This window comes from Physella acuta, unplaced genomic scaffold (assembly GCF_028476545.2).
Source record: "Physella acuta isolate Inbredline_101_S28 unplaced genomic scaffold, ASM2847654v3 ptg000142l, whole genome shotgun sequence".
NCBI lineage: Eukaryota > Metazoa > Mollusca > Gastropoda > Physidae > Physella > Physella acuta.
In genome coordinates this window covers 2,540,024-2,566,708 of record NW_026731661.1, presented here as the reverse complement: position 1 = coordinate 2,566,708, position 26,685 = coordinate 2,540,024, and the positions used below count along the sequence as shown (strand labels likewise).

At 35.0% G+C, this 26,685-nt stretch overlaps 1 protein-coding gene across 1 annotated transcript; it reads right to left on the bottom strand.

The window, feature by feature from the left end:
* Positions 1–10,972: 10,972 nt before the first annotated feature.
* On the bottom strand, positions 10,973–15,223 carry LOC131935318 (uncharacterized). Its single transcript, XM_059291701.1, has one exon. The coding sequence runs from the start codon at positions 15,221–15,223 to the stop codon at positions 10,973–10,975; it is 4,251 nt and encodes a 1,416-aa protein (XP_059147684.1).
* Between the last annotated feature and the right edge of the window lie 11,462 nt (positions 15,224–26,685).

Below are 26,685 nucleotides of genomic sequence, written 5' to 3'. Positions count from 1 at the left end.
CATAATTTGTGAATTCGACAGTACCAACGCTGACACTGAAAATATTTCTTTAAAACACTATAAGTAGCTCGTTAAGGACCATAACCCCCCCCCCCTCCTCCCCCCCTCTTTTACTAGTGTCCGTCCCCCCACACGGAAAATGTTGTCCGCCCCACCCCCCCCCCCCCCCCAAAAAAAAATATAACATCAAGTGCCTCCCTTCCCCCCACCCCCCCCCCACCCCCGAGAAAAAAAGTCTGGAAGAAACGCTGGTCTCCCATTAGTTAGGCAGGCCTCAACACGGCAAACCTCGACCAACTGGCTTAGGTATCGGTGTGATTACGTGTCTCGGTCGCTTCTGTCATTTGCTTCTCACCAGGCTTATCTTCCACCCCAATGAACGCAGGGTAAGCTCGTACCCCATAGTCCAGTACCCGGTTCTACAGTAGGAAGTTAATAACTAAAAAAATACGTCACTCACGTCAAATTAATGATTACTGCCGCATAGGGAAATGTATTCTGAATAAAATAACATTCCACATTTAAGGATATTCGAAAAAGTCGGCACTTGGCCAGTAGCAGGCATGGAATAGTCGCCACGGGGCTGGCCAAAACACGGATGTAGGGCTGGGCCTGGTGCCCAAGAGGCTGTCAGTATGCTTTCTAGTGTACATATTCGCAATGTTTTCTGATGAGTTTTTTTTGTTGTGTGCTTTGGAGAGCCGCATCTTGACATCAAAAGAGCCGCATGCGGCTCGCGATCGGTTGCCGACCAGGTCACAAGACGATATATCCTTAAATAAAATAAGTTCAAAGCAAGGAATAAATAGTGTCCACTGTTAGGTAAAGATCAGGCATACAGTATATAACAATCTATTTAACATATTTAAATGGTTCTTATGTTTTTAAATACAAAAACAATTTCGTTTAATTTGTATATCTAAACTTATCTCTTAAATGCTATATTACGAACTTAAAATTTGTTATTAGAAAATTAATATAATAATGTAATAGATGTTACGATTTGTGTACTGTTTAGGTACACGTTAATCAGCAAAAGAATGTGTAAGTTGTTTCCCTTATAAAATGTAAATTTATTCCCCTTTATTTATCACATCGAAACAATATAATTCTAATATAAGTATTTCTCTTAATTTGTGAGAGCATCACAGAGATATGAGTCTGAACAATTTCATTTTATGTAATAAGAGTGTAGAGTGTATATGGAATAAGTACGTCAAATTATGGCAACAGTATTATTCATGTGTGCTTTGTTTTATTTTCCTATTCATTTAATATGGAGTAGTTTAGACGTAATGTTTTATCGTTTGTTTTATTGTCCGCCGTTCTTCGTTTATTTAATATTTGATTTAAAATGGTTTTTTTTTTGGTGGATTTACATTTATTTTTTTTTTATTTTTTGATCACTATTATCATTGTCAGATTTTTTTTCGTCAGAAATATTTTTTTGGAAAAACGTGTATTGCCTTTTACAGTATCCACCAGCCCCCCCCCCCCCCCCCTCGTGTTTAAATGATTAATGATTAAGTCAGTGGGTGAAGTAGACGAGGTTAGCTAGAACATGTATATACAAATCGTGCGAATAGTTTGGTATTCATCTCACTTTGTATTTAGATTTGAGGGGAGGGAGCAGGGGGAGGAAACCCCTCCCCCTACGACTATTTTAAGGATTGTGGCGCCTTTTTCAGACGATAATTAAGGATACACACCACGGATAAAAAATTTTTTTTATTCAACACATTTCTGGTTGTTTAATAAGTTCATATAATTATAGTTGTTAAACTATAGACAAAAATAATATATAGCCGTCAATAGCAGTACTGGTTGCCATGGAAACCGCGAAAAGGTGTGAAAACTAACACCTTTTCAAATCGCTAAGGCTTTGTTCCCATAAGAGATTTTAAAAAGCTGATGAAAGATTTAGATTTCTCAAACCAAACTATACATTTCTACGTTTACTCATTGTGATAGCTTGTACTCAATTTTTAATACAAATTTTTACGTAAATTTATGTGCAAAAATTAGGGGGTGGTGTTACATAAATATCAATATTTCCTAAAGTATTGTAGTAAACTTAATGTACAAACGTAGTTTTGTAGAGGGTATAATGCTAAATGCACGTGGAATGTTTTGTTCTTGTATGACAAAGGGTTCCAAAGCCTTAGCGATTTGAATGTTGAATTTTGAGTAAAAATGCAAAGTTGAGAAAACGTGAAAAGAAGAGCGGGAAAAGGCACGGTGCGTTTTCTCTTATAGAAAACAGAAAAAAACGTCTTGTTATATGTGGAAGAACCATTTGTCTAATAAAATACGCTTTGATTTATGTTGTAAGTTTTAGACAGATTTTTTCTATGTAAGCAGAAAATATGTATACAACAGGTAATGAATTTATGACTATTAAGTATTACACATCCTATCAATCGAGCGGTATTCTCAGAACAGCTATCATCAAACCAGATCAAGATTTGTTTGTTAGCCGGTCTTCTCACTTCAAAACAATGTCTTTCTCTACTCAAATTGTAGCTTACACAAGTTTATTGCCTTATGATAATAGCCTACTACACAACACTGGGTACAACGCCTGAGGCTAGACACACCCCTCCATCCCACCCCACCGCTGGATAGTGCGTGAGGAACCGATGAGCCATAGATTACCAATGTTCATTCAACCGCGAATAAAACATCTGTGTAGATTGGGTCAAGTACAGGCCCTAAGTGAATGCTTATCAGCTATCCTATCTAGTATTTACATTCGTTGCCAGCAAACCCTATACGGTGAGATGGGCATACACATTAACACATGTGTCGTATACAGTCCGGTGTAAAGCCTTATGAACGCGTTCAAGCCTATCACAGCATGCCGTAACAAGATTATAAACCGACCGTTGGTTGAATGGCGAGAAGGGAATGAAGGGGGTAAAGGGGATGGACAGTACATTCTTCAAACTGACAGTCATGTCAATGACGCATTGTTTCAGCTTAGTATAAAGCGTATGCTACAGTGTTTAATATTGTTCCAGTGGTAATCAACAGTACATTTCTAGGCAAGGTTTCAATTATTAAACTTAATGTTGTTGTATAACTTTAAAACAACGAATAGAAGAGTATACGCAAATGAGGTAAACAAACGAGACAGGCGATTGTTTGGTTTATCTAGAAACAAGATGGCTGCCTAGCACACGTGGTTAGTTGCAGCCTATTGTGAATTATTTTGATTTACTGTACTATAATATCATTGGTCAAGCGTATCAATGAATCTCTTCCCATTCATAAATTTTACGCGCATGCCCTTATATGGAGTTTGATATACAATTTTACTTTGTAGAAAACAACTTCTATCCCACTTATTTTTAGAACAAAAGAAAAGGTCACTACACTAGCGGGTACACGAGTGCTCGGCCCTTAGATTGCTGTAAAGTTTATGGTGCCTCGCGGGCAATAAATGATGTAATACCCGCTCGAAGATAGCCGCTGTCCGCGTAGTAGTGTGAAAACTTGCCGGGGGGTACCATGGTTCACATGGCAATAAACGGATAACCGTAAGCTGTAGAAGTCCGAAATGTTCGGGTTAGATAGATAAAAGGTATTAGTATCGAATTAAGAAATAAAAATTTTGGGGAGCAAAATTAACATTTTATCGAAAACATGGGTATCTTGTTCCCTTAAAAAAAATGTAAAACACACACACACACACACACGCGCGGAAACTAAGGCAGCAAACATATCACTGAATCCCTAAATATCACATTTATAATAAGTCATCGCAAGTAGATATATAGGCAACTTCTTGGCTTATTTATCGGCGCCTAGCTCAGCGCCGGGCATGTGCGAGGCACTTTTTTGTCGTAAGGTCTGTCTACTTTAGCGTCTGAACATCTGTCGTTTATGTTATTCCTGCTGGATATAGACCGTCAACCACCTAGAGGTCGATCTTAATTCACAATCTTTGCTCGAGTAGACATGCTTAAATCAGCCATGCCTCTTTATACAGGATGCCTTTTAACTTTGGGTTTTAAGAACAGACTAGAAACGTAGGGTAATAATTACCTAAAGTGTTCCCAGTAGGATACGATTTTGCTTAACTTTCAAATTGTAATATAAGCAAGAAGGGAAACTGCAGTTCCATTGCTTTTCAGCTGATCTAGAACATTCTCCAAAGGCATCTTGTACAGATGCACCCATTTTTAGGTTGATTGTGTTAAATACTATATACAATTATATATGCGGGGTGGAGAGAAAGTTGAATAAATGTACCGAAAAATAAACACACAACTTCAAGAACGTTAGTATTAGTCAAGATGATAAGCACGTACAGATGTCCTTAATGAATTAACAAAATACCTCGGGTAAGTTTAGTTACAACAATATACAAACACTACAGATAATAGTAAAAATGCCTCTAAAAAATGAAAAGAAGCAAACTTCAAATAAAGAATAATTTTTTATATTTGTTATTTTACAGTCAGAATCGCGACATTAAAACCAGTAAAATTCTATGAATATTGTTTTTCTAATTACATGTAAACATCATTATGTTAAAAAAAAAAATCTTTAAAAGAGCATAAAAATATGTACCTAATTCAGAAATGTAAAGATTTACGTTCAATGTTGGTCAGGGGTCGGCAACCTGCGGCTTGCGATCCATACGCGCCTCTTTTGATGTAAGGATGCGGCTCGCTAGCTCCATAATAATGATATTAATTTAATTTCATAATTCATAAGAAATATTATAGGCCTACTTAAAAAAAGAACTTTAGTCAAGATAAGACAACACTAAGAATAGGTGGAGTAGAGTGTATACAGAAGCTGACAGCTGCTTGGTTATTAAAATATTTTTCATCACTATTATCATTTAATTTTTTTTTGTGGGTTTCCTCCACTTTTTTGTATTTTTTGACGTTAAAAAACAGCTACGGTCTGGGTTTGGTGTAACATTTTCTCCATCTCTTCTGATTGTTGCTGATATATTTTTACAGCTAAATAAAGCACTGGTTAGATGTACACTTGCAAGTATTGATGTATAGGCCGCTCCTGAAGTATAGTTTCAGTTTGCTAGATCAGCAGCTTTCTTAAATTATTTGATTGTTTCCCCAGTAAAAAAAAAAAACAAAAAAAAACAAGAGGTATATTTAACTAAACCATACTTTGTCAATGATTTTTACTAGCTTTTATATTTAACTCACTTCATCTGTCGTCAGTCAGTCTGTCCGTCTGTCTAGATCGAAACGCCCGTGTGAAATTGCAGGCACTTCTAACTGACAGATACGGTTATTTACCACTAGACTACGCCATCCCATAATACTTTACTGAATTTTAGGCTATTAACTTGACACTGGTTTTGAGTCATGTAACTATTGTAAATAAAACAAGTAAAGTACTGAAAAAAAAATCATAAACAAACGTTTTAATAACAAGCTTTATGTAATAATGTACTAAAAAGTAGAAAATAAATTATACACTACTATTTAAATAACTATAAAGAAAAGCGTGGGTCTCTTCTCAAATATTAGTAAAGGTATCCAATAGGTACTTAAGTGACCCACGCTTTTCTTTATAGTTATTTATCCCTACTGCGATCTATGGCAAAGCCTAATGCTTATAATTATATTTGCGGTTTGGGATGTGGGCCCTATATTTTGTCAATTTTTTAATGTTCAATGGAAATTGTTTTTTTTTGTTTGTTTTTTTTACTTTATAAGTAAGCTATCATTCATCGGTGTTATTACACTATCGTAGACCTACACAAGTTTGTTGTAAATCAATATAAGCCATTTACATATTTTACACTTTCGTAGCAGCTATATAGAAAGGCTGGTCAATGCCCGTGTACGAATGACATGGCCACGTTAAAGAGCCGGTCGTTTACAATTGACAGTGAAAGCCAGTGAACATTTTTTACTTGTCTTGTCTATGTTCAGGTAACACACTTGAAATAATGCATGTGTAGTCGATACTATAAGTTGAAAGGATATAATACATTCATAATAACCATTATGAAATGCACAAACAATATAAAAATAAACGTCCATGTTATATATAGAGTCAAATAATTTAAGTTAACGCTTAAGTCTCTAAAATTGACAGTGAAAGCCATTGAAATCTTTCGGCGCGTCTATGTTCCAGGCCACACACTTGATAATGTATGTGTAGTCGATACTATCAGTTAAATTAATATAATAGCAGAAATAAAATACATTCATAATAACTGTTATGAAATGCACAAACATTATAATAAAACTTATATGCAATATATATATATATATATATATATATATATATATATATATATATATATATATATATATATATATATATATTTATATAATATATATATATATATATATATATACACACATATATATATATATATATATATATATATATATATATATATATATATATATAATATATATATAAAATTAATATAATTATTATTTACAAATGAAATTTCCTTTAATGAAGTTAGAGAACTTTTTTATGTTTACTTTGTAATTTATTATGTTTTAAATTAAAAACCATTAATAATTTATATGGGAAAAAAAAAAGATGTCTGGACCGTGGTCGAATGTAAAATCACTATATATTTAGTATTAAGTATTGTAATCTGACTTAAGTTTCACATTTAGAGTTAGATCTAGTATTAAAGGGCATGTTTATAGGTAGTTTCATTTTATATCATAGATTGAAAAATATTTTTGTTTCTATTTTTATTTTCTATTTTGCTATTAAAAATAGTATATATTATTATATTTCTATTCTTTTGTTTTTGTGTGTATCTTAAAATAGTGTACTAATATTTAATTACTTCACCTGCTTAAAAAACATAAGAGTTAACTTTACCTAAACAATAGTTTGTCAATGATTTTCTATACTGCGATCTATGGCAAAGCATGAATGGAAATATAATGTTTTTTTTTTACTTTATAAGTAAGCTATCATTCATCGGTGTTATTACACTAACGTAGAGCTACACAAGATTGTTTTAAATCAATTAAATCTATTTAAATATTGTACACTTTCTTAACAGCTGTATATCTTAGAATTATTTTTTTAAAAATGTTATACTTAGCTTACTTTCTTAAAAATAATGCGTAGCCTCATATACGCTATATTCAATTTTTATTTGATTAGTGTTAAAATCTTTGTATCAGAAATACATGCTTTTTAAAAGCGCGTAATGATTAATTCAGTACTGAAGTAGGTAATGATAGACCAATATAGCTAGAGTTTTTTTTATCTACACAATGGGACAACGCCGAGCACAGTTTATCATTACAGATGTATAAGATAGCGTGTATGCTGGACGTGCACATTTTACAGCTAGAGAATAGGTCTGTAATGTTCTATTGTTTGGTATGAATGACATGCGCATGTGACAGATCAAGAAAAGGTCTGTAATGTTCTATTGTGTGGTGACCTGACACAGACAGTCCGACAAAAGAAGACGAAGACACTCAGGTGTAACTTAATGAAAAATGATATTGTTAGGCATTGTATTATTCGCTAATCTAAATATAGTTTTGGGTATTCTGCCATGTCGAAAATTGCAGTATTACAATTGCATGTGTCTAAATTCCCTGTAACTTCAACAAACAAACATATTAGCGAGTTTATATTTAAAAAGCTAGCAGGAACATTAGCCATCGAACTTTAATACATCGACAACTATCACACCTTCAGAAATACATAGGTATTCGTTAATATTTGAAACACTATAAAAGTAATTATATAATAAATTAATAATTAATAATTTAATAACAAACCGTGTTAATAATAATCAGTGCTGACTTGTGTTTATAAAGTTGTACCCAGTTTACCATTACAGATGTAGGAGATAGTGTCTATGATGGACATGCACATTTTACAGCTAGAGAATAGGTCTGTAATGTTCTAATGTTTGGTATGATTTACATGTAGTTCTATGTTTTCTGTTGCTGTGTAGGGGAGGGAGTGGACGTGTTTTCTTCACGTGTATTGTTATTTCAGGGGTGGACGTGAATACTGTTATTGTTACGCGTCGGGTTAAGGCTTGGTAAGTCATTGTTTATGGCGAGTATGTGAGTTGTGTTCAGTCCCACGTTGTTGTGTTATTCCACTTAGACCAATCGTTGGTAGTCAGTTTACTAGGTGTGTGAACGAGAGTTGATGGATTGATTTGGACAGAGGGCTAGGCGAATATATTACAGGTGTAGGCCCGTACTAATACTGTGGTCCAAACTTTGTGTAGTTTGTTGTTTGTACTTCTTAAAGTCGACCTTAACAGCTGGTGGCCAGTAAAAACAAGAAGAACTTAGAAATAGAACGGCCGTACAAAAACATCAACCCCTGTAGCGATCGCAATTTACCGGGACTTGTCTCAGTCACTGGTATTGTTTAAGGGTAAATGTTAACCATATAAGGTGTTTATTGCCTGAGACTTGTCACAGTCGCTGGTATTGTTTAAGGGTAAATGTTAACCATATAAGGTGTTTATTGCCTGAGACTTGTCACAGTCGCTGGTATTGTTTAAGGGTAAATGTTTACCATATAAGGTGTTTATTGCCTGAGACTTGCCACAGTCGCTGGTATTGTTTAAGGGTAAATGTTTACCATATAAGGTGTTTATTGCCTGAGACTTGCCACAGTCGCTGGTATTGTTTAAGGGTAAATGTTTACCATATAAGGTTTTTATTGCTTGAGACTAGTCACAGTCGTTGGTATTGTTTAAGGGTAAATGTTTACCATATAAGGTGCTTATTGCCTGAGACTTTCATCGTCGTCACCAGATGGTTGTTATCGTCGTCACATCTGAATTTGTATCATCGCCACTACCGAACTGTTACTGTCCTCATCAGCAAACTTTTAACGACGTCCCTACTGAACTTTGACACCATAATATTTACTACCAATGACAGAAAGTTGCTACAGGAATAGGGCTGGGAAAATTGGGGTAAGTTGTTTTTTTTTTTCTATTGGTCTTTAGCGGGTACTCACGACCGGTTTTTATCTTTTGTCAAATACAGAAATCTGCATCTAACAGATTTCATTCCGTCTCCTCTCCCTCTTTCTCTCTCTCTCTCTCTCTCTCTCTCTCTCTCTCTATTGATATAAAAGGCATATGGAATGGCATCAACGTAGCTATAACGGTTCTCAAGTTATCGTGTTCACAGTCACAGACACACACACACACATACACACACAAATACACACACATGCACACACATAGAGAAATTCGGAAAACATGTTTTTTTTTTCGACTCACGGGAATGTAAAACTTCAAGATTTGTTCACATGTCAATTTCGATTTTCAACAATTTGGGAATGTGTCAGTAACCACATTTTTTTTTAATAGTATCAAAATAAGAATAATTTAGACGAACAAACAACAATGCAGCAATAACTATCGAAGATCAGTCACAATGTATATATATCAAGATATAAAACATCTTTCAATGGTTTTCACAATTGTAAATACAAAAGTAATTTTGTTATATTTTGATATCTAAGCAAATCTATTAAATATTATACACGAAATGTTTAATTAGTATACAAACATGAATATAATAATTTAATAGATGTATACTATTTTTGTACTACTAACGCAAAGTTTAATTAACAAAAGAATGTGTAAGTTGTTTCCCTTATAAATATACATTTATCACAGCAACAGTATTCTCATTTACGTCTTAACTTAATCGGTGAGCTTAGCACAAAGACATGACAATGTGTCTAATCAATTTTAATTTATGTAATTATTTAATAACTAGCCATCGGTACCCGTTACACGGGCAATTCTTGTGAATTTTAGCTCTCTTCTCTTCACATACATATATGCTACTCAGTTTTTCTTTTACATACTTATCTCCGGGTAGCAGCTCTTAAAACTTTCCGTGGAAGGATGGGGGGTGGGGGTAGCGGATAATGATTTTTCTATATTTTTTTATGAAATACTTTTTTTTCAATTTCGTTCCGAGGTGAAAAGAGAAGAAACAGTAGAGATGCCTGAAAAAGCTGCATATATCTACAGAAAGTGATTAATGAAATGAATTGTAATTCAGCTTTTTAAAAAAAAGTCATTATCGGAAAGTTAGAAAAAGAAACATTTTATTGATCTGGAGAATTGAAATGAAACATTGTTGAGATTATGAAAACACCAAAAAGAAAAGGTTTTTGTTTTATATGTTGTCTTGTTTGGCTTATATCTCTGATTGTATGGGCAAAGTCTCAAAATTGGGTAACATCTGTAGTGTACCTAGTTTGGCGAATTTAACACGCTCCTGTATACAACATTTCTGGTGAAAACCTTCTCACTTCCAGTTACTAATTTCCCTTGTTCATCTGAGTCCTTGACAAAAACCTTTACATCTTCACTCCTCCGGGCTCTTGAGAATGCAACGTAAAGTTGACCATGGCCAAAAACTGGGTTCGGCAAATATAGCCCGACCTTGTCAAGGGTTTGGCCTTGCGACTTGTTGATAGTCATTGCGAAGGCTAGCTTCAGTGGAAATTGTCGTCTCTTCAGTTCAAAAGGCAGTCCAGAGTCAGTCTTTAGATCAATTCTTGGAATAAGAACAATGTTACCTTTCACTTTGCCAGTGATAACCTTGGCTTCCACGACATTTCTCATCATTTTAGTTACGACCAATCTAGAGCCATTGCACAATCCTTGGTTCGTGTTCAAATTTCTTAAAAGCATAATAATTGCTCCGACTTTTAGCTTCAATTCATGAGGTGCTGTACCTGATGGGTTTAAAGTGTTCAACAGTTCTGTTGGATAGTCGCTAGTGTCTTCATTGTCTTCAGATACTAATGAGTCAAAACTCAAATAAGCCTTCTCCTCCCCTTCCAGAAGGTCCAAGACCTTTTGGTTTATTGAGTCAACGTCTTCATTTTTGGGACATAGAATTCCAATGCCATAAAACTGTTCCATGTGTTCGTGCTTCAAGCATGTCCCGTAAATTGTCTTGACGATGTCGTCTGACTCAATCATTTGTTATGGGATCTCTATAATGTCTTCTCCTAGATCAAAGTCATTGCCCAATTCACCATTCCCCAGTTTCAAAAGCCAATTGCTGTACTCGGGGTCAACTGATCTAACATTGAGATCTAATTTTAAAATTTTAAACTCGTCCCAGAGTTTCGAATGCTTTAAACTTGCTAGAACTACTTCAGCTGGTTCTGCACCAGGAACTACAGGTAAACATTGGCGAAAATCTCCCCCTGCCAAGAAAACTTTTCCTCCAAAAGCAATATTTGATATCGTAATGTCTTCATAAAGCTTATTGATGCATTCAGCAGCAAGTGCTGGACACATTGATGCTTCATCCATAAGAGTTCCCACGGCTTTTCGAATTTTTTCAGCTTCTGTAGAAGTCGCTGTAAATCTAGAGACAGAAGTTTCATTTAGTTTGAAAGGTAACCCAAACTGAGAATGGTAGGTTTTACCATTGTTCAAAAGATTGGCGGCAATGCCGGTTGAGGCAACCGCAAGCATTGATTGACCTTTACCTCTGATTGTATGAAGCAAAGTATCATACAGATAAGTCTTTCCGGTACCACCTGGACCGTCAAGAAAAAAGCACTTGCTTCTTATAGTGTGATCGTTCACGGCTTCCATGACCGCATCAAAGGCAGCTCGTTGCTTTTCATTCAGGTTTGCCTCCATCTCCTGCCCTAACATGCTCTCTTGTTCTCTGTCAATGTATTCATTCATTTGCCCAATATGGTTAGGGTTCGGTGTCGGTAGATGGTAATTTTTACATCTTTTTTCTTGACCTATCAAAATCTCTTCAATTTTGTTCAAACCAAAAGAATCACACATGTCGCAGTCAGCTTCAGCAGGGTGACCGTGTCTCAACGCAAAATCTTCTATTAATCTGGCTCTGTGCTGGTTCCATAAGTTTGAGGCATCCGTAATTTCACAGTACAAACACATGTACGCAAAAAGTGCTCGAGCTTCTTTTGGCATAGCAACAATGCATGCCTCTGCCAATGTCTCATTCCAAACATTTTCATCAATGACTAAACCTCTCTCCTTAGCAGCTTTATAGTAGCTATCATAGCTAATTCTTTCAACTTTTCTCAAATATTCAAAAGATGTTACCCCTGGAACATGGAGAAGCAATAGTCTCATAAAGTACCTTTCGGTGTCATTAATATTAACGGGGAGGATTCTTCCAATAACTCTTCCCTGCAATCTCTTTCGAGGAGTCCAAACTCCTTCCTTTTCCTGAAACACATAATGTTCAGGTATCTCGTGGTACTTGAATCGTTTTGCATTTTCATCTCTTGTGTTCAACTTGAACCACGCAGTCAGCCTTGTGTCCTTTCCCGGGACCGATTCAACCACCTGGCGAATATTGTCGGGGTCAAATGTCACATATGGATCTCCTTCTAAATGGATGGGTAACCGAATTATTGCATGAGTCTGGTCATGCATCTTAAAACGGAATATCCGCCACATGGCTTCTGGGGGGCTTACATATCGTGAGTCTAGATGAGTCTTTATCTCATCAGCTGTTACCTGAACATTAGCGCTATCAGTGCCTTTGTAAGCATACTTGAACAGATACTTAATGCTTGAAAAAGATTCGCAAATTTCCACATTAATGTGGCATTCATATTTTAAACTTAGATAAGCATTGTAAGGCACTATCCAAGAGTTATCTATTGAATGCTTCCCAATCGTAACTGGTTCGTTTTTTCTTCTCATGTATATAGGATATCCATCCTGTACTATCTTTGTTTCCTCTGAGAACTTCTTAGGAAACTTTTTTGAGCATTTTCCATTAACCATGCAGGTAGATTGGGGGTTTAAGACACCACACGGACCATGTATCATATTTGAGCTAATAACATGAAAAAGTCTTGGAAACTTTTCCTTATCCGGTAGTTCTGCAACAACAACTTTGTTAACAATGGTCGACGTTCTGGGCTTAAATTCACCTTCAACAGTTATTACTATGTGTGCATGGGGCAGGCCACGCTTCTGGAACTCAATCACGTGTACTAATGCGACGACTCGACCAAAGATTTTTTTCTCTGAAATGTCTTTCAACAACTGTTGCAATTTGAGCTTAAAAACTCGATCTACAATGTCTGGCCTGTTCTCGGGCCTCTGTCCTGGTAAAAGGCTTTCTTCAATCTCTGGCCACTTAGGGTTGCATGTCATTGTAACAAAAAAATCTGGTTTCCCAAACTTTCTAACAATGGCCATTGCATCTTGGTACAACTGTTGCATGTTTCGCGGACTTCCACTGAATGTGGATGGAAGTATCACTCTACGACCAGGTACTGCCGAGTCATTATCTTCGTTTTGAATAAAAGGAATAAGATGTTTGTAGGTATCACATCTCAACTGTTTTTGATGTGTTCGAATAAAGTTCAAGTCATTTGACTCGGCTTTAACGTAAGCATCGACAATGTATTGTTGTGTAAGTCTCCCAGCGCTTAACAGAGGGTTAAAATAATCTCGAACTTGCAAGTAGTATGAATAATACATCTTTAAGCTGACTCTAGTCCTCGTATTCTCACTATTCCTGCGCGACCCTGTTAGTCGTAATTCCTCCCCCCATCCTTGTTCGCCTTTAGGAAACAAAAGCGGATAGCATAATGCATCCAAATTCCTATGCAAAATAGAAACTTGTTGCATTCTCTGAACATTTTCTCCGTCAGCTCTCAAATATACCATTAGGTCTCTCTGCAGTGGTGGTTCTCCGTCTGAGCTTGTAAAAACTACGGCAACCTCATTACAATGCTGCGCGTTGTATCGTCGTTGGTCCTGGTCTCGATCCTGAATTAATCGCATGGTTATTTTAGGAATCTCTTCACCGCTTGCAATAGCTCTCTCAGTTTCTTCACGCTCAACTTCATACATCATCCGGTATGCCAAGGAGAATGGGTTTTCCTTCATCACCTCATACAATGTTTCCATTATATGTCTTCGGCAATTCGCATTAGCAGCGTTATCCAGTCTTTCCGATATAGCTACTTGCTTATCCAAAACATAGAGTTGAGCGAAAACTGGCTTCACTCCTTCTGTGGGGTGTAAAGTCCCGCTTCTGTGATAAACCTGCCCGTGAATTCTAAACGTAAATGGTCCACGACCTCTGGGAAAATCAATTTTTGCTCCTACCGAAACGAACGCAAAAGCACTGTTGTAAGATCGTATATGTTCCATAAAAATGTTGGAATCTCTGTCATGTCCAAGCATAAGGTTCTTTAAATACTCATGACTTTCAAATTGTGGTAACTCTATTGTTCCCTTATTACAACAAACTGTAAACATTTTATCAGTAGGTCGCTCTTTTGGAAAAAATCTTGCCCTGCATTTTTCACAGACCTGGTCCATGTGTCCACAATCGTGTATTTGAACGTCACTTTCATCGAAATCATCGAAATCAGTCCAAGCCAACGGAATATCAGTCATTCTATTTCTATTTTGTCTCATTCTATTTGTATTTTGTGCTCTTTGTTCTTGTGTGACATTTGCACGTCTTTCTCGAAAGCGGGCAGCATCTAGGGTTTGTCTAGTTTGGCGTTCTTCTAATGTTTCTCTAGCAATAGCTTGTTTATGTCTTTCATTGTCTTGTTGTTTGCGTCGAAGAGTTTCATCCAAAGACTCATTTTCAACAGCGAGTGCATGTCGCTCAGCATCCCTTTGCCTTCTGACTTGTGTTTCTTTAACTGTTTCATTAGAAACAGAAATAGCATGACGCTTAGCATCTGTTTGCCTTCTGGCTTGTGTTTCTTTAGCTGTTTCATTAGCTACAGAAATAGCATGACGCTTAGCGTCTGTTTGCCTTCTAGCTTCTGTTTCTTTAGCTGTTTCATTAGCTACAGAAATAGCATGACGCTTAGCAGCTGTTTGCCTTCTGGCTTCTGTTTCTTTAGCTGTTTCATTAGCTATATAAATAGCATGACGCTTAGCATCTGTTTGCCTTCTGGCTTCTGTTTCGTCCTTGGTTTCATTTTTACGTTTTTGCCTTTTTATAGCAGCGTCCCTTTCCCTCCGTCTCTGTGCATACTCCTCTGCTTTAGTCGCCCTTGAACTACGCTTTGCTTGTTGTAATCTTTCTTCATCCGTTTCATTATTGAGTTTCTTTTGTTTTCCTTCTCCCCTGTCAGTTTTAAGGCGAGCTGTTATATTTTCAGGACTTTCGTTCTCTGTTCTGATCCTCGCTCCCTTCGCCTTATCTAATGGCCTACTCCAACCTGCACCCCGCTTTCTTTTAACTCCCGGCATAATTATCTTTTTCCAAAACTTTTTTCCCAAATAGAGTCGGAAAAATGTTTATTTTAGATTCATTTATTATATTTTGATTACTTCATCAGATTTTGATCAAACAATCAACTATTTGTTAGTTTTCCCATGCATACGCTGTAACAAACAATAACACGATCTTCTTCTATAAATAGGGATACCATCATCATAATGATATCTCACTGAAAAACTTTAGTTAATTTTGTCAATCAACCTTTCTAGCTTTTACATCCGAATAATATAATGAACATAATCTTACATGTTTTATAGATTGAAATACCAACAAAAACATGAATGTAAAAAACAATTTTTTGTCAATTTGTCGTCTTCGATTGTACACAATAAATGCTTAGTCGCAACTACAAATGATGTGCTTACGTCATAATTTCTCGTTGCAAGAGCGTCTTCACTACTCTCTCTAAAAATGTGCTATTACGTCATCAGTATTTGCGTGGCATTTGTTATTGTTCTTTATTGCGTCATTAACACTCGTGTATAATTTTAACTAACTTCTAATGGTGCTATACATTACATATGTAGACGGACCTTTTCTAAGGTATCTTAACAGTAGGGCAGTAGCAAAACTACATTATATTTTACAATTCTTTGTGGCTAGGAAAACATTTTATCATATTAATTTAAATGCCAAAACTGATTAAGTGACTTTAAAAACCCGGCTTTTCAGTGGTATTCTTTTTGTTTTTAAACTGATATTTTTATTATGTTTCGCTTAGGCTTTCGAAAACATTGAGAATTTGAATGCTTAATTATATCGCCAGAGGGTCGGTCTACGACCTCAAGAGTTATGAAGAGGTTCCTCCGTGGACATTTTTTTTCGATTTATAGTTCATATAAGGCGCCGGTCAGTCGAGGTCAGTTTTGACCCCCTCATCGTAGACTTTTCGGCCAACCGGCCCTCGTGTTCTGTCGTCCCAAGGCAAGATCGTGCCGAATTTTAAGCGCCTGCGGCGCCGGGAAGTACCCTATCGGACACTCGACAACTTTGCTTTATATATTATAGAGATTAGCATTATAGAGATTAGCAAATTGCATAGATAAACAAAGATTTCAATAAAGTAATTAAGGCCTGAAATACTTTAGTATAGAAATGTATTGTTTGAATAGATTCTAGATCTAGGTAGGGTGTACATCTTTTAAGTACACTATCATCTCCGCTATATAGGCACCTTATAACACACAGAGAATAAAAGACGTATTTTAAAACCTTAACTTACGCGAATATGCCTATTCTTTCAAATTAATTTTTTTTATCCCAAATTAGCCAGTTCCAAACAAAGATTTTGTATAAAATAAATAAGTCTTGAAATAGTTTAGTCCTAATATAGAAATTTATTTTTGGAATAGATTTTAGAGAAGTTAGAGTCTAAATCTAGATCTTAGCGTCTACGTCTAGATTATAGATCTAGTTATTGCGTAGATTTAGATTTAGTCTAGATCTAGAATTTCTAGATCTAGAATCCAAATAAATAAAATAAATTTTATGAGTTTAGGCCGGAAAAACTGTATTGTATACATTTCATAGTGTACGTAGATCTAAATCAAATTTGAATGAAATAGTTCATTTCTTTTTATTCAAAACACAGCAGATGACGTCATTAGTTAATGTATAAGCAATAGCGACGTCACAGTTTTATGCGTTCTTTTTCACATGTATTAATGCTTTTCCGGTTGCATAAATAATACTGTTTCTCTACATTCGAATACGCCTTTAATTTTTATTTTTCTTCTTTAAGTAAAATTGTGGTTATACATTTAAAACATCTAACATATTATTTTCAACAAAAGTCCGTAAAAAGTTCTCGATATATCGCTGCCGATTCTGACGTGATGTCCGGCGAAAATTTTTTGCGGACAGAGAAAGAGAGAGAGAGAGAGAAGAGCGCACATGGCCTTTTATAAATTAGGATTACGACAAACAATTGCAACAGCATTATTCGTTTGTAATGTTTTATTTTTCTACTCATTTAATAAGGAATATTTTATGCCCTTAACTTTAGGGGTAATGTTATATCGTTTGTTTTGCTTTTCAGCCATTATTCACTTATTTAATTTGGGATTTAAAATCTTTTTGGGAGGATTTAAATTTTGTTTATATCGTTCTATAGACAAACAAGACAACTTTTGTATAGAAATGTATCAGATGATTGTCAGGACTGTAGGGTGTACTCATGTCTGTGCTGCTCGACCTATGTGTAGTTTAATCTTGGTTTATATTGACCCTGGTGTAGAAATATATTTTTGGGAATGTGAACATTGATAATATAAATATAAATTCAAACAATAGAAAAGCAGTAATATATTTTTAAAATAGAAATTATGCTAATTTACAAATATATGATTCATAAAATCAAGATAACATATTTCATCTCATAATGAAAATATTTAAGCTTAAAAATAACACTCGTATAGTTTAGAATTGTCTATATTTATTAAGCAGTGAACAATTATCACAAGTTCTCACAAGTGTGCATATTTTTTCTTGTAATAAGTTAATTTAACAGAGTAATGTTTAATTCAGGCATCACTTCCGGGGGGGGGGGGGGGGATTGAAAGCTCGTCTACCACCCCCCCCCCTCCCGCCCACCATAACACACCTTATAAAAGAAAACGGATTTATATAAAAATATCTGCTATTTAAATTGTCCACTCCCCCCCCCCCATCCCCCTACGGAACATTTTGTTTACCCCCCCCCCCCCCCCTTTCTTTATAGTTTGACATCAGACACAGTAATTACAATTTTGTTTAAGTCAACTTTGTCCCACAAAATTATATGCTGTTGGTACACATCTTGTACCCCATGTTTCTAATTGTGTTGTTTAACAAAAACTTTTTTCATTTGCATTTAGTACGGTAAAAAAAAATAAACATGTCTCATCATCATTTTTTTATAGTTTTCGTTTATTTTAATTATATTTTTTTTGTTGCTTCCATTCTTCATGATTTTTTTTTGTTAAAACAACAGCTATGGTCTGGGTTAGATGTAACATTTTCTCCATTTCTTCTGATTGGTGCTGATATATTTATACATCCAATAACGATTGTTTTTGTCTTACACTTGAACTTATTGATGCATAGTTAGCTCCTGAAGCTAAAGCTACCTTTACTAACAATTCTTTGAAGACAGATTAGCGAGATCTTGTCTTTTCTTTTGGACTTCCTTGTGGTGACTTCTGTTAACTTTTCTTACACTAGAAAACAAACTAGTTTATCTTGTCTCTTTTTTTTAGACGTAATTGATGTATAGTCAGCTTCTGAAACTAAAGCAACCTCTGCTAAATTTTATAACACTACAAAGCAGAATAGCGGGATCTGGTATTTTCTTGTATACTTCCTAGATCTCATGACTAACCTCCAGTATTAAATCTACTATCTGTTCCACTCCAGTTGTATGACCCAATACTGTAAACTGTACTCTCGAGGGACAATCAAACTATACATCTACTCTCAGTATTTTTTTAATTTAAAGCCCAAACAAATCACACACAAAAAATAAGTGCATCAGCACCATATCATGCAAATAATTTACTCAAATAGGTTACATTTAATCAAAATTTAAATCCTTACCCGTGAGCACCATAGCGCCTACGTTAATTTTCGATACAATGAGTTTCTATAGTCGCTTACTAAATCGAATGATGCGCACCCTCCGGCGTCTCTGCAGAGTGCAATTTGGCGCCCAGGGTTATCCCGAGAGCACTACGCGACTACGTTAGTTTTAAGGAGCACCCTACAATATTGATAATGAGGCACACGACATTCAACGATTAAACCGAGCTAGGGGCTGTACGTGGCGACCCTGCCATTTTGTAATCGGGTTCACAAGAGCGCCACTTTCCGTTCCCGACACTTAGGCGGTGAGTGAATAACGGTGATATAACGGTGAGTGATTAACTTACACTCAAGGCTTTCATACAGCACGCCCCATGGCGAGCTGGGTTGTAGTGTAGGTCAACCGGTGCCCCGATAAATATAATCAAAGCACAAACATTGTTTACAATTAAATAACTCAGTTTTAGAAAACAAGGAAGTACTTTGAAAAATGGAGTAAATAAATAATCTAATAGAATAGCGAATGTTTATTGTTTATATTTATTATTACATCGTTCATTACCGTGAGCTGCAGACTAATATTTTTATGAGTTTAAAAAATAAAATAAAATAATTATTAATATGTGTGCATGGAAGTGAAGAGCCGCACCTTGACATCAAAAGAGCCGCATGCGGCTCGCGCGAGCCGCAGGTTGCCGACCCCTGCCTTAGATTACGATTCTAAGTGTTCTTCTGTGTGTAAAGATATAAATAAAAAAATTATGGTTTCACCGAATGCCACACGCATCATTAAGAAATGTGCAGGCACAATGTATATAAAAAATTATATAGCATATTTAAATGGTTCTTACTATTTTAAATGCAAAAGCAATTTATTGACATTTTTATAGCATCACTTATCATTTAAACGATATTTATGAAAGTATAAGTTGTTACTAAAAATGTCATAAAATAATGTAATAGCTGTTTACTGTTTTTGTACTGTTTAGGTATACGTTAATCAAGAAAATAATGTGTAAGTTGTTTCCCTTATAAAATGTAAATTGAGTTAAGTCCCCTTCATTTATCAAATCGAAACTGTATAATTCTAATATAAGTATTTTTCTTAATTGGTGAGCGTAGCAAAGAAATATGAGTCTGGTCAATTTTATGTTGCTTTATACGTGTGTAGAGTTTAGGGTATGTATAACTACTTTGGAACAAAACCTAATGTTTGATCGAAAACATTGTTTATGTACACCGTCTGTTGGAAAATGAACACATTTTTACCATGTCATTTTTCTTCATACTAAACAAAAAGCTAAAATATTTTACCCTCTGTGATTTCAATTGTTTAACACAGTTCCACCCAGTATTATGTCATTGAACACACGGAGTCATATGGCTGTTAAAGTGTATACGTTTTTAAATACAGTGGTACTTCGACATAAGAGTGTCCCAATATAAGAGACTGTTGGGATTATATCTGTTGAACAAGCTAAAATGTGTTTTGACATACGAGCAAAATTTGAGATACGAGTGACCGGATTGACGAGTGTGAGTGTTCGTGGAGTAAAAACACCACGAAAGAGTGATAACAAATTGTATATATGAGTTATTTAATGACACTTACTTAACTCATTTGCGAAACAGTTTTCTTTCAAAGTATTTAATGTTATTATTACATGCATGCAACTTTTGTTTATATAACAATAAATAAAAGCGTAAGGATCTAAAAATAACTAGAAAGCGTATTCGTTATCAAACACGTGATACGATCGTCCACTTTTAGCATTATTTGAGTTCATGTGTAGTATATTATTCGGTAGGAGCATAATTGATTAGACATTTGCCTATAACTTCCTATCCTTTCCAAAACGTAGTAAGCAATAACGCATTCTTGGATATTTTTTACTGAAAAATATTTTTCTTTTTTTGAAAAAATATATTTAATGTTTATAATTAATATTAATAGTTATTTCTGTTACTAATAATAACATATTTAGGATTGTTTAAAATTTAATTTACATATTACAAACAATAATCAAATCAGTATTGTAATAAAAAATAATTACTTTTTACTTTTGAATCTATGTCAATTAATATATGTTCCCTCAATTGGTGTTCTTCATCTATCGATTTTAAATGTTGTAAGAGTTGTTGTTTCCCCTAAAAAAAAGGGAAGTAACGAGATGGCTTTTTTTTAGCAAAGTGCTGTTTGTAATCTTCTATTCTATTTCTTCTTGTCCGACACATTGCCATATCAATGTGGCACATACACAAATTTAATATGTTGAAGTAGTAGAATATTTATGTATACTTAACCGTATTAAATAATCGCGTCAGTTCAATTTGCTTTTGATGAATTTCACAATGTGTGTCGTGTATCGATTAATGATTAAATGATTATGTATTTTTATTTCGTTTCATAATGTCGTCCATATACATACATACATCTACTATAAATAAACGAAACCGTACATGTTCATATATACATTAAACACATGTTTATAATGTGTTCTAATCTAAGTAGGCCCTATGTCTAAAAACTAGTTTGCTTGTTTGGGTTAGCTAGATCAGCAATGTAAAGAGCCTATGTACATTTATTGGTACACATTCAGTTTAATATCAGTCACACAGCCATGAAAATACTGTGTTTGTTACATAGTTTGTATTTGTTTTACGATCAAAATCGAATAATTTTATAAATGTTATGGTTGGACAAATGCTATAGAAGCAGGCTGAAATCGCAGTCAATGGCCTCAATGGCACATAACCAGTTGACACGTATCCTTAATTGTGACGGAGACGTGGTCGAGTCGGCAAAAAGCTCATGGTTGATAAATTCGAAAAAGTCTCGAGTTCAAACCATCTGGCAGATAGGCTCGATCCCTTCCAACACTAAAAATTAAGAACGAAGAAGAAGAAGAAGATGACTATGGTTCACATTTGGCAAGATGTATTTTAGTTTCGCTTTAGTTCTATAAAGCAAATGGGAGCACTGTCACCTTGAGCAGGGGAGGATTAAGCTTTTTTAAAATCATTTTATATATTTTGTTATTAGTGTTTGTAAAATAATTTAATAATAAAATAATTTCATCAAAAGTTTCCCATGAGTAAAAACCAAAAGACAATATTCAAGTAGATTGTATTACAACACCAAACAACACATCTGATATTTAACATAATTATTCTCACCACACTATTCAAAATATATTATATAAAATGTGGTGAAACATGCACCATATAAATCAATACAATTTGCCAAGATTCAAGGCTTACCCCCTAAAATGACGTAACACCTCAGCCTACAACTTTCATCAAAACTGCAAATGAATTTTTCCTTAAAACATCGATATTTTTTTCCTAAATCTTATCTGAACTCTGTCAACATGGAGTATTTTAATCAATTCCAATTACAGTTTATGTAAACATTTTTCTAAAACGCGATATAACTGCTAAAAATCGTTATCTAACAAAGCTTTTTTTTTCAAGTGAAAATTGTTGCTGTATAAATAACCTAGTCATAAAGTGCCGGATAATATAGAGCATATAAATCTCTATTATTTAAAACCAAAGATTACACGTTGTGTTTATCAAAAGCTCATCGGATATATAAAATAGACCAGCTTGTATTTTATCGAATAGTAAAACTTAGAGCACGTAAAAATAAATATAAGGCGCGTACTTTTAAATAAATTCTAATATTGAATTTTTTTTTTTAATAATTGTATTCGCACCATTATTTTTTTTCTATTGTATTATTTATTATAATTTTAACATTTTAAGAAATTTAAATATGTATATATTTAAAGCCAAAAAAAAAAACGAAAATGTGTTCATAGGTACAATATCATAATATAATACAAGTAGATTACACGCATAGTGTACATTAGTCAAAATTATTTTAAAAAAATGTTTTTCCCGGATCAGACATGTAATTTACAGCGTCATTTTGCCTTGCATGTTCGCTTTAGTATTACCGTTTTCATCATCGGTTTGTGAGGACTGATGATACAGATTTACAATAGTAATATTTCTTACTTGTTTGTAGCCTACTTTCATTCATTTAAGATGGTTTAAGATTTAGTACAAAATATCTAATTACAATTTTACTAAAAAAATACAACTGAAAATGCAAATGTGTAATTAAATTATAATTCACAGGATTTTTTTTTCCATCGGCGTGGTAAGTTGAGGGGTTTTTGGGCATTAAGTAGAGCTGGAATAAATTTGGGATAACAGAAAATTAAAACAATAGTCAAAATTGAATTATACGAAATTAGGAGCATTGAAAGGTACGATGCAACGTTGTTAAACATCAGTCACAAAATATATAATAAAATAAAAAACATATTTAAAGGGTTTTTTTTTTATTTTTAAATACAAACAAACGTTTATTCTTTTTTTATTCTGAATGTTATCTTTTGAAAAATACATATGTAATTATTTGTTGCTATCAGAAAATTGCTATAGTAATTTGATTGATGTATATTTTTTTTAGTTCTTAGTTAGAATTTCATCAACACAACTTTGTGTAAGTTTTTTCCCTAGTTTAATAATGCTACAATTTGGTTAACAAGAAATGAAATACTATAATGGGAAATATCGTAGTATATAATAAAATTTTCTTTTTGATAATATTTTATAACATGAAATAAAAACAAAAACGTTAAAGTATGTCACTGACCTACATATTATTGTAATAAAACTAGATGCACTTCAGGGACTTTAGAAGTAAATAAAAAAATCTATATATATAAAACAAAGTGGTCAGGTGCCCGATAGGGCACTTCCCGGCGCCGCAGGCGCGTCAAATTTGGCACGATGGTGCTTTGGGGCGATAGAACACGAGGGCCGGTGACGGTTGGCCGAAAAGTCTACGGGGAAGGGGTCAAAACGGACCTCGACTGACCGGCGCCTTATATGGGCTATATTACGAAAAAAAATTTCCTCCAACGACCCCCCTTCAAATTTTGTGAGGTGGTAGGAGAACGCCTCGGGGTGTCACAAAAAACTCGCCATGTCGTGGAAAATTCGTTAAATGGGTCAAAACTGACCAGTCGTATTTCCCTATATAATCTTTTGTATTTAATGGGAAAAACAGAGGGTGATTTCAAAACGGATTTGAAGGCACTTACCGTCTTTACATCTGGCTAATTTTTTGCATGCTCTTAGGTAAATGGCTTGACCTGTAGGGAACACTGTCCGTTTCACTCAAAGCCCTCGACGAGGGCTAAAAAGTGACCGCGAGTGAAATTCTCTTTATATGAGCTCTATTACGAAAAACAATTTCCTCCGACGACCCCCCTTGAAATTTTGTGAGGTGGTAGGAGAACGCCTCGGGGTGTCACAAAAAACTCGCCATGTCCGGGAAAATTCGTTAAATGGGTCAAAACTGACCAGTCGTATTTCCCTATATAATCTTTGTATTTTATGGGAAAAACAGAGGGTGATTTCAAAACGGATTTGAGGGCACTTACCGTCTTTACATCTGGCTAAATTTTTGCATGCTCTTAGGAAAATGGCTTGACCTTTAGGGAAAACTGTCGGTTTCACTCAAAGCCCTCGACGAGGGCTAAAAAGTGACCGCGAGTGAAATTCTCTTTATATGAGCTATATTACGAAAAAAAATTTCCTCCGACGACCCCCCTTGAAATTTTGTGAGGTGGTAGGAGAACGCCTCGGGGTGTCACAAAAAACTCGCCATGTCCGGGAAAATTCGTTAAATGGGTCAAAACTGACCAGTCGTATTTCCCTATATAATCTTTGTATTTTATGGGAAAAACAGAGGGTGAATTCAAAACGGATTTGAGGGCACTTACCGTCTTCACATCTGGCTAATTTTTTGCATGCTCTTAGGTAAATGGCTTGACCTTTAGGGAAAACTGTCGGTTTCACTCAAAGCCCTCGACGAGGGCTAAAAAGTGACCGCGAGTGAAATTCTCTTTATATGAGCTCTATTACGAAAAAAAATTTCCTCCGACGACCCCCCTTGAAATTTTGTGAGGTGGTAGGAGAACGCCTCGGGGTGTCACAAAAAACTCGCCATGTCCGGGAAAATTCGTTAAATGGGTCAAAACTGACCAGTCTTATTTCCCTATATAATCTTTGTATTTTATGGGAAAAACAGAGGGTGATTTCAAAACGGATTTTAGGGTATTTGCCGTCTTTACATCTGGCTAATTTTTTGCATGCTCTTAGGTAAATGGCTTGACCTTTAGGGAAAACTGTCGGTTTTACTCAAAGCCCTCGACGAGGGCTAAAAAGTGACCGCAAGTAAAATTCTCTTTATATGAGCTCTATTACGAAAAAAAATTTCCTCCGACGACCCCCCTTGACATTTTGTGAGGTGGTAGGAGAACGCCTCGGGGTGTCACAAAAAACTCGCCATGTCCGGGAAAATTCGTTAAATGGGTCAAAACTGACCAGTCGTATTTCCCTATATAATCTTTGTATTTTATGGGAAAAACAGAGGGTGATTTCAAAACGGATTTGAGGGCACTTACCGTCTTTACATCTGGCTAAATTTTTGCATGCCCTTAGGTAAATGGCTTGACCTTTAGGGAAAACTGTCGGTTTCACTCAAAGCCCTCGACGAGGGCTAAAAAGTGACCGCGAGTGAAATTCTCTTTATATGAGCTCTATTACGAAAAAAAATTTCCTCCGACGACCCCCCTTGAAATTTTGTGAGGTGGTAGGAGAACGCCTCGGGGTGTCACAAAAAACTCGCCATGTCCGGGAAAATTCGTTAAATGGGTCAAAACTGACCAGTCGTATTTCCCGATATAATCTTTGTATTTTATATGGAAAAACAGTGTAATTTCAACACAATTTTTACGTTACTTAACCTCTGTACATCATGCTAATGTTTTGCATACATTTCTATAGATGACTAGGCCGTATGAAAAAACTGTTGGGCACACTCAAAGCCCTCGACGAGGGCTAAAAGATGACCGCGAGTGACATTCTTCTTATATGAGATGTATATAAATAAATTGACGAACGATCCACTTAATATTATTTGAGGTCGTAGACCGACCCTGGAGGGTAACAAAAAAAACTTTATTCCAGTCGGGAAAAGCCATTGTAGTCGTTAAATATGTTCATATATTGTATTTTCTACTATAAGCATTGCATCTGTTTGTTAAAAAAAAAGTAAACAATGACAGACGTCATTCGGGCCTTTTTCAAGGGAGGTAACCTTTTTAAATAATTATTTTTCAATTAATTGTATACTATTTTAAACAGAAACAGAAAATGACAAAGTATAGCATTTGTTTTAGTAAAACATTAATTTTTTAATTAAGCTACATATCATAATTAAATAAAAAAATTAATTTTAAAAGTTAACGTATGTAAATTATGAGATATACTGATCGTGGAACCTCTGTAGTTCTAATTTCATTTTAGTCATAAATTGCGTACTTTCAGTTATATCTGAGAGCGGATCGTAAACAACATTCAACATCTTCTCTCAAATTAGCATTACTGTTTAAATTTAACACTCCACACCTCATCAATCAATAAATAATTAGTATTCAAATTATCAAATGTTTTGACAACCTAAGCGAAGCTAGGCAGTATGCCTAGTATTTTATAAAAACAATGTTATGCATAGCAAACTGGGAACACAATCAATCATTACATCGTTTCTTTATGCTTCAAGTAAATCAAGATTCCCACATCGAATCAAATTTACACACTATAATTAAATATTCGTTTTTGTTTCGTTTAATTTAATCTACCATTTCCGAAGAAAACAGGTACATTTTTTTTATTATTATGTAGCCAAAGAGTGAAAATCTAACCTGGCCTGTATTGCCGAGTACTGACGTAGCTAGCTGTTGCAGAAGACCGTGTAGTCGTTTTTCACGAATGACATGGCCACGTT

Excerpts from the sequence above, each read along its gene's own strand:
- LOC131935318 (XM_059291701.1), bottom strand. The coding sequence starts at position 15,223 with ATGCCGGGAGTTAAAAGAAAGCGGGGTGCAGGTTGGAGTAGGCCATTA.